The 10,303-nt window shown below is 35.6% G+C and overlaps 1 protein-coding gene across 4 annotated transcripts in view; it reads right to left on the bottom strand.

The window, feature by feature from the left end:
• Klhl32 (kelch like family member 32) overlaps positions 1–10,303 on the bottom strand; it is a 192,128-nt gene that overhangs the window by 103,156 nt on the left and 78,669 nt on the right. For all 4 annotated transcript variants that reach the window (XM_015499464.2, XM_048811362.1, XM_048811400.1 and 1 more), the window contains exon 4: positions 3,043–3,150. In XM_015499464.2, the coding sequence (XP_015354950.2) occupies positions 3,043–3,150 (108 nt within the window). The remainder of the gene's footprint in view (positions 1–3,042; positions 3,151–10,303) is intronic.

Raw genomic sequence — 10,303 nt, 5'->3', positions numbered from 1 at the left:
GAGGGGAGGGGAGGGAGGGTTAGGAAGGGCAGCAGAATACAACAGACATTAGTATTGCTGTATGTATAAACATGGCTGTATAACCAATGTTATCCTGCAATCTGTACACGTGGAAAAATAAGAATTCATACCGCATTTTAATCAAATGTATGATATGTCAAGATCATTGTATTGTCTTGAGCAACTAATAAAAAAATGGGTTAAAAAATACACAGGGAGAATGATCTTAATCAATTCACTGTACCTCCCTAGGTGTCGGGAGCGGTGAATGGATTATGGTCCTTGAACTGCCTGGAGATAGAGGTGATATCTCTCTTGAGAATTTCTCAGTGCAAAGGCACTGATTGAAGATTGCCCAGTTGCTATGGTTACACTCTGTTCAAAAGGGGGTTCTGTGCCAGACACAGAATTTATCAGTTCTTAACCTCAGGTTCAAATGTCCTGCCGGGGAGTAGAGTTATGTGAATAGCTGATAATTATATCTGGGTTGCAAAAAAGTTTATCCTTCACTCTGAGGGCTTTGAAGAAACTTTCTCACAATAAATCCTTTTGATGTTTAAACCTATATAATAAATGTGCCGAGCTTGCTCATGGTCAGTCTTCCTTCATCACAGGTAGCTGAACCACCAAGTCCCAGCCTTTTTTCTATTTGTGTGTTTGTCTTTTCTCCATCTCCTCATCCATGGCTCCAGTTAGTCCTGAATAAACTGTCATGAACCTGAGCTTTTTTTGTCTTTCAAATGGGATCATCACATTCCTCAGGACTGTTTCAAAAATTAAGCTGAGTAGCACCCACAAAGTGCATTGTGCTCTGGCTGTTTCAGAAAGTGTCCCATGAGATGTCAGCCCTCCTCCTGCCATGTCTGGACACAAGCTGAATAGCTGGGTACTGTGGTGTGCTGTAGGCTTGGCACCACTCAGTGAATATACTCAGAAATGGGACTCTGGTCTCTGGAAAGAATAAAGGCACTTTTGGTTTTGGCACTAGGTCTTGCTTTTCTTTTTTCTTTTTTTTTCTCCTAAAGGCACAATACTTGTCACCCATGTATTTTCTTCCTATTTGGCTTTCCATTCAATTCAAAGTGAAATTTGAGTGTATAAGGCAAAAGACTTCTGGGGAATGGGATATGGCTGCCCTTCAAACTTCTCTCCTTTTCCTAAATAAATTTCTTGCCCTTTAGAAAATCGGTTCCCTTTCTGCTATCTTCAGTTCACATTTATGGCACAGGCTCTGTATGTGTATACACATATAAGTACATATACACATATGCTTTCCCTTCTGAAGGAAACCACAAAGCAATCAAGGCAAACAATAAGGCAGTAAATCTATCTGCATCTGTATTTTAACATAACCATACTCACCTCCACAATCATGACACAGAGTAACTTCACCTTCCAAAAGTTCACTCATGCCACCCTTCATAGTTAAACTCCACTCTAATCTCTACCCCTCTTCTCTGACTAGTATGCTTTATTTCCCACATTTTTTGTGCACTTATACTTACTAATAATTTAAACTTACTTTACAATCTATAATCTCTAAGCTTAAACCATTTAGTTGTTAATGCAGCTAAGCAAGGAAGCTACTTAGTTGAATGGTTTTATCAAAAACCAATATTTCTATTTCGTTTTCACTGCCTACCGGTGGAGTATGAGCTATGAGTCATTAAGCTTAGTTGAGACACAGGCAGACGCAGGTCTAACTGCAATTCAGGTGTTAAAAAAGAAATATACACAATAAATGATGTAAGACCTGACATATTTCTTTATATCTGTAAACCAAAAAGCATAAATACATTATTTACTCACCACTAGAAAACTGTCTGGCAACTCTATGAAAAATGACTGCCTTCCTTAATTTCTTAAAGCATGATTTTGGCTGGCTGACTCTGAATTAGTGATCTATCCCCCTTTGTATATCCTCTTTGTATATCCTACTTGATACTTGATTTCTTTTTTACCTTCTATTATTTTTATTCCACATGCCACAGTTGCTTAAATTTTTCTATAACACGTATCTTGAGTTTTATGAACTCCAGAAAGGCATCTGGACAGTATCATACATATTAATAAGTCTCTTTAGAAAATTCAGAGGAAAGGTGAACTCTCACACATATTAAGACCCAAATAGCAACTTCTCTCTGAAATTTTTCTGATGTCCCAAGTGACCATGTACTCCTTCCCCCCACTGTGTTTTGCGTTCTGCTTCTCCCATAACTCCCAACTCAGGGAGGAGGTACAATTATGTATATGCCTGTCTCTCCCCTCCAGGTTATGAGCCTGTCAAAAGAAGAGGTCCCTTTTTTAGCACTAGAAGACATTGAACCCAAGTTGGATGAAAAGAAAGTAAACCATAACAGTTTATAAAGTAAGATAAGCATGGAACCTGTACCTGGATTGATTTATTTAACTAGTCCTGAAGTGTAAATGGATGTCCCTGCAATCCTCTGGAGATCCCTGAAAATCCTATAACTATTTTAGTGATGAACAAATTAGGATTTGTAACTATCATGTTCTAACCAAAATGCCTTAGACCTTGACTCTGAGAGTAGAGGAGGGGATACCAAGATGCTGGACACAGCATCTGAGACTTTAAAATAGTTTTGTTTTGTTTTTTCTTTTGCAGTGCTGGGGATCAAACACAGGGCCTGGTGCATGGCAGGCTAACATTCTACCACTGACCCCAGCACTATTTTCTTCTTGTTAAGACAATACAGACACGATTAAGTCACTGAGCTTGAATGCTAATCCACACTATAAAGCATATTCTTTTCTTTATGATAGTCCTTTAGGATAGTTTAAAAATTATTAACAGTGAGCATGGAGTAAAGTTAAAATATATTTTCCTTGTTTCGTATTAAAACTCAAATTACTCTACTTACCTTTCCATCACTTCAATTATAAAATTAAGCAGATAATGAGACATTTTAATATCAAAATGAGTAACAAGAAATATAACTAAATCTCATACCTCCAGGATAATCTCCTCTGGTTAGGTGGAGTTAAAATGTAAAGCCTCTTGGGTCACATTTGGTGCCATACCTGTCCTGTGTATGCAAACTCCAGAGCCTGTTTCAAACCAAGGCTGGTCACACCGTGTAAATTCACCTCATCAGCTCCACTTTCCACCATGCAAAGACTGAACATTGCCTGAGGTGAGAAAGAAAGAGAGAACAATTCTGGTACATAAAAAGCAAGGAGACAAGACAATGTCTTCAAGAAACTAGAAAAATGTTTTGCAAGTTAAAGATAGGTTCTGATTTCAGACTGATTTCTATACAGCTTCATTCATACAAGCTACTGCAAATCATTATGATATCTAAGAGTTACGGTAACAACACACATGGTACTGCATTCCTCACATGCACCCTCTCATCAGAGGTAACTCTATTTAAGTTCACTGAACTCATTCTCTCCACCCTAAGATCTGCAGCTACCAACCAATGTGCAGTAATCCTGAACATTCAGGCCAACTGGACATGAAAAGTCACACTTTCATCTCCTGTCTTTTGCATTTATGATCTGACAATCCCACTTATGGTATATATCATATGTATCATTTAGCCTTATCCATTTTTTCTCTTTTTGCAGTTTCAGTTACCAAGGATTAACCATATTGGATAATATTAAATGGAAAATTCCAGAAATAAATAATTCATATGTTTAAATTTTTGTGCCATTCTGAATAGCATAACAAAATCTTGTACCATTCTACTCTATCCCACACAGGACACAAATCATTCCTTTGTCCAGTATCTACATGCTACATATACTATGCATGCATTAGTCTCTTAGGAACCATTTCAGTTATTAGATTGACTGGCAGGGTATTACAGTACTTGTGTTCAAGCAGCCCTTCTGTATTAACCTACCACTATATCACAATGCCTATGACACTCACTTTATCTCACTCCATAGGCATTTTGTCATCTTACATCATCACAAATGATCAGTGCACAGTAAGATATGCTGAGAGAGAGAACACATTCACATTACTTTTATTATGATATATTGCTATATTTGTTCTATTTTATTATTATTTATTGTTTTTTTATTTTTTATTGTGCCTAATTTATAAATTAAACTTTATCATCGTTATATATAAACAGTAAAAACTAGAGTACATGTAGAATTTGGTACTACCTGTGGACTCGGGTATCTAGTCTTGGAATATATTACCCATAGATCAGATGGAACTAATTTATACACAAATGAAATGAAATCAGTATCCTAAACACATATCTGTATACCCAAGTCCATTGCAGCATTATTCATAATAGCTAAGGTGTGGAAACAACCTAAGTATTCATCAGACAAGTGATTAAAGAGAATGTGGATAAAGAGAATACATACATGCTCATATGCACATAAAGAGAAATCCTTAAAAAAGAAGGAAATCACGCCATTTGCAACAACATGGGTGAACCTCGAGGATATTATATTAGGTAAAATAAGCCAGACACAGAAAGACAAGTACACATATATGGAATCTATAATAGTCAAACTCAGGTGCAGAGGGCAGAATAGGGCTTACCATAGGCTAGGAGGAAGAGGAAATGGGGAATGTCACTCAAAAGGAGTAAAGTGCCTGTTAATGCAAGATAAATAAGTTCTGGAGATCTAATGTACAGCAATGTCTCTATAGTTAACAATACTGTACTATATACTTAAAATTTGCTAAAAGTATACATTTTTCCACTACAAAAGAGAAGGAGAGAGGGAGAAAGAAAATTGTAATTATATGAGGTGATGATTATGTTATTTAGCTTAATGTGATTATTTCACAATGTATACATATATGAAAACCCCGAGTTGCAAACTTGAGATATACGTGATATATATACATAAACACACACACACAATTTTTATTTGTTGATTATATGTGAATAAAGCTGAAAAAAATCTTGGTTTTGAAGTCACAGAATCCTCAATTTGTGGTGGGTACAATAGCAGTATAGTGCCTGATATGTCAAGTTCTTAGTTAATATATGTGTTTAGTAACATTGAAATGAAATGAAGTTTCTTTTATGTATTCCCTAGTTTAAGTAATTGATGCATTAGGAAAATATTAGAAATCAAGTGTGGTTATAGGTAAAAAATGCTAATAAGAAATTGTCTTTAGAGTTTAAGAGATTCTGCTTTTGCATTTCTAGAAGAAATTCCAAAATGAACAAGCACAGATCACAACTTAAGAAAAATCTTCCGAATTGTTTAATTCTGAATTTGCTTCTAGACTTTTTATAACCATTTCAAAGGAAATTTCAGTCATTTTCAATGTCTGCTTTTTATTATATGGGTGGCTAAGTTTTCAGTATTCACCACACTAATTTACTTTTTTTCAGATCTTCAAATTTGTAATTGCACTGGATGCAGAGGCCAGCTGCTCTCCATCCATCCATATGCAGAGCTGGACAGAAATGGCTCAGACTGCCCAAGAATTACCAGAGTTAATGAAATGGAAAAAATCCCTGAGATCAAAGGTTAAAAAATGGAACAGATTACCAAGTGAGTTTTTAGGATTTCCTAGTATCTTTCAAAAGTAATCAGAGCAATACTGGCATAGAATATTGATCTTCAGAGGCTTGTGATATTGATGTAACCAGAGAAATACCGGCAAAGATTACTGATGATCAGAGGTATGTGAACTATGGAACTTGAAGCCTGGATTAGTAGAGTTGAACAGAAGACTCAATTCCTTAAATAAGGTACAAGTATATTTGCACATGTTTATATAAGCAAGTGGGTAATTGTGTTCTATCAATATAATCAAACAATTTTTTCTATAATTGTTGTATTATAGGGTATGATTGTGGGCAGGCAAAGAGACTATTATTTTATCCTATTTACATAAATTATTATTTGGATCATTGCAATGAACATACATTATTTGTGTATTTCAAAACAACTGCCTTTTAAAAACTTTTTTCATTTTTAATATTCAGAACTATGTAAGAAGACACATCTGATTCAGATCCTGGTTTTAAAGTCTATTTGTCACTGTGGACAATTTACCTTGAACACGTGACCTCTGGCTGATTTGTTAATTTCTCTGAACCTTGGCTCTCTTATTTGTGAAATGGGGAGAATTACTAACTTCACAAGTTTGTCTTAAGGTTTAGATACATGTCTCCTTTGATCTATTTAAAATTAGAGCTGAGAAACAACACCCTCCATCCAAACACAACCCAAATCCATGTCTTTCAGATATTTTCCCAATGACAGTCCCACTCAAAACTCCTATCCATCGCTGCAGGAATTTACTTTTGCTGCATACTTCCTTTTGATGCATACTCAGCCCAACCCTCACCTTTTATGATTGTTATGACCACATTTGAACAAACTATTTACCTTCTTTATCACACACATGCAGAAGTAACCCAGTCTATCCAGTGGTATTAGACATTTATTTTTTGTCACTGTGACCATACCCTTAACCTTATGAAATTACTCTATCCCAAAAAATTGTCACCACCATTTCTATAAAAATAGAACTTCCATTTTAATATCACATTAGAAATTTAGTACTACAAATTTAAAGCTTATAATTTTTAAAAATTAGATAATTAGTTCATTTAGGGATAAAATATATAATTATTAAATCAAGGTCAAAGTCTTGGGTTGAATACATGTACAAGGCACCTCAATTAGGAACACTTCGTTGGATAAAGAAGAACCTGGCCATTTGGCACAGTGAAACACCAAGTTGCCTAGGCTACCCAGGCTTGAGAAACAATGTCTAGAGGACTACTAGCGCCCACAGAGGAGGACAAGGACAAAGCCTCCTTTGATAGCAAAAGCAGCAATAACACCAATAGTGCTATATTTAAGCATCAAATTTCTTGAAAAGGTAAACTAATAGTTCCATGAAGGCAAATACTACATCTTATTTCCTTGCTGTTGTGTTCCAAACCTTAGCATCACATGCATGCAATAAATACAGGTGAGAGTGAATGAGCAAGCTAACATCCTCTTCAAAAACTCATCTACAGATGATGGCCTGCTGTTCTACAGTGTCATAAACAAAAATAATTAGTTCTATATAGAAAAGCATTTCTGCATGTAGCATATTTTAGATGTTGGAATATAAAAACCATAGTTAAATAGAGGATCTACCATAAGAAAATACTTCAGAAACAAGTGAGTTTAAGGCTTAGCCATTTAGGAAATGAAAAAAGAGAAGAAGAAGAAGAAGAAGAAGAACATATGGCCATGTCTTCTATCAAGCCACAACATTCTGCCAAAGCCTAGGATAAGGTTCTGCTTAGAAAAATGAAAGCTTAGCACAGACTCCTCTGGGTTCACACTGTTTTGTCTTTGGGGGAACCTTGGCCAGGCTGAGATTTACAGTCATCACAGCTTACTCTTGGCTGATAATGTGCTGCCACCACCACAAATCTTTCTCATTGAAAACCCAATTTGTGAGAATACAATCCACTTTAAATGCTGACCAGAGATTTATGATGTTATTTCTCCTTTATTTCACAAAGAAATGACATAAAAGGATTCCTAAAATCACAGAACATGAATTAAGTTTTCTTGGGTTATGCTAGTTGTCAGGTAGACACAAAATGAGCTAAAACCCCATTTAAGTTGGTACATTAGGCCACAAAATTGACCAGTTGAGATTCTATTACCTCGTCAATGATAAGTAAAATGGCAGCTGAAAGATATTTTAGGTACTCAAAGTTGCTGAAATGTTTTTTTACCTGGTACGTTATATATAGCTTTGGTGTTAACACTATGTAGGCAAGATGTTCTGTGAATTCCATTTTATCAGGAATACAAATAAAATTACAGATAAATTACCTGGATTGTTTTGGGAGCATATTCCATTCTTATTGATTGATTGATTGATTGATTGATGCTGGGGATAACCCAGGGTCTCATGCAAGCTAGGCAAGAGCTCTACCATTGAGCTCAATCCTTATTTTTTATGATTGTTATAGAGTTAAATGAAAATAAACAGACATACTTAAGGAAGTCATTGAAAAGAGCAATTTGCAATGACTTCAGCGGATCCATCCTTCCATGCTCAGTGTTATATAATTAGTGATGTTTACAATGGGCACCAAGGCATGACAGATTTGCACTAACTTCCAAATCAACAAACATTACGTTTAGCTCAATTTGGTGTTAATGGCGATTGTAGTTTATTGCATTTGGTTATAGCTCACATACAGAATGGGTTGGAAATCTCAGTAAATGTAATCTCAGTTAACTGTAATAGCCATTTTCCCTTCTAGAAGGGAGAGAAATGTTTCTGACCACAACTGCAGTAGACTATTTACCTCCTTTATCACACGCATGCAGAAGCAACCCAGTGCATCTGTGTTTTAGTCAGTTTTTTTTTTTTTTTTTTTTTTTTTGTCACTGTGACCAAATATCTGACCAGAACAATTTGGAAGAAAAGAAGTTTATTTTGGCTCAGGGTTTCAGAGGTTTAGTCCATGGTCAGTCACCACCATTGCTCTGGGCCTGAGTTAAGGCAGAACACCATGGTGGAAGGGCATTGTGGAGGAAAACTTCTCAACTCATGACAAACAGAAAAATAAAGAAAGTACAAGGAATCAGAAACAAAATATATAATAATCCCCAAGCCCCATTTCCTCCAACCACATACCACCTGCCTATATCTACCATACAGTAATACATTCAAATTATTAATCCATCAAATGGATTAATCCAGTGAATAGGTTATGACTCTCATAATCTGATCATTTCTTCTCCTGCATGAAACAAGAGCTTCTGGGGGACACCTGGCATCCAAACCATAACAATCTGGGAGGATTAATGGCCTGACAGAGTAGGGATATTTGGTTAGTGGGGGGTTTCCTCCTATATATTTATAACTGTTTTCATTGTTCCTCAAACAGTAGAGTAATATTCTCAGGGACGAAAATATCATAAGACAAACTAAATTAGTATAATTATATTATCATAAATAAAATTAGGCAATTAAACTTAGTATCACTAAAATACCAACTTCCCCTCACCTCAACTATATAAAGAAAAACCTACCTTATATGTTAAAAATCATGCTACAAATAAGATCTTTAAATATATTTAAAGATCTGCTTGTGTATTCAAAGGACTAGCAGCATTTCACAGCTTTGCTCTTGATACAGTTGTTTCCTAAATTAACCACATGGTGATAATGAGCCTTCGAAAAGGATAAGTACCATTATGGCTTATCCTTTGTCTCTTTAGAATTCTCCTCCTCTTTGGTATGATCCACCACTCCTTGTAGAACTCTCTGCATATTTGAGTGTTTAGAATGATGAGATATCCAATAAATTTGCGTATCAGGCTGTCTCTTGCTGGACAAGGATTAGTAAAACTTTCATAATATTGAATCATATTACCCTCTTGATAACTCTCTCCTCTGGTTCCTAGAAGAAGGTCATTAAGTTTATTCTCTTGTCTTCTCAACAACCCTTCAGATATCTGGTAACAGCTCTTAAATCTCCCACTGTAAAGAACATCAACTCCAAATTCTGAGTCAAAAATATTTATGCAAAAAACCAAAGGTTGAATGTTCTCTCTGATATGTGGAGGCTAACACACAACAAAGGGTGGGGGAGAATAGAAGTTCCATAGGTTATAGAGGAATGAAAGGAAGGGAGGGGATACAGGAATAGAAAGGACAGTGGAAAGATTCGGATGTAACTTTCCTATGTACACATATAAATACATCACAGTGAATCTCTGTATCATCAGTCTCTTGTGGTCTTTGAACAACCACAAGACTGGGATCCTAGTTAGAATAAGATGTACTCCATGTTTGTATAAATAAGTCAAATTATAATCTACTGTCATGTATAACTAAAAAGAACAGAAATTTTAAAAATTCAAAACAAACAAATAAATAAATAAAATTATTAGTGTTTGAAGCCAATGCTAGAAATGCTATAATCTGAGCAGAAGGCTTGAGTCCAAATTTTAGTAAGGAAGAACTGGTCCCTAGATTCATGGGGTGGGGGCAAGTACTGCTTCTAAAATAAAGCTTATTTTTAAAAAGGTTCATAGTTTCAAATGCATGATCTCTGAAAAAGTAGTTGTCCTATGTTCTTGTACGGTACCAATGACAAGAATCTTCAGGCAAATCCTTCACACCATCCCTTTTTCCCCAATTACTTTGGTTGATTTTCTCTGCTCCATTTCCTTCTTATCACATTTTCCTAAAGAGGAATTTCATGTGGCTGCCTGAAAGCTGCTTTTGACACAAATCACTTAAAACATCCCTATGAAATTAAAAAAGTAGAAGTTTAAAAAAATTTCAGTTTCGTATAAAGAATGGCATGGA

The sequence above is a fragment of the Marmota marmota genome, unplaced genomic scaffold (genome assembly GCF_001458135.2).
Source record: "Marmota marmota marmota unplaced genomic scaffold, marMar, whole genome shotgun sequence".
In the NCBI taxonomy this organism is placed as follows: Eukaryota; Metazoa; Chordata; class Mammalia; order Rodentia; family Sciuridae; genus Marmota; species Marmota marmota.
Note: the sequence above shows the minus strand (reverse complement) of the source record. Positions and strands in the feature narration are given on the sequence as shown.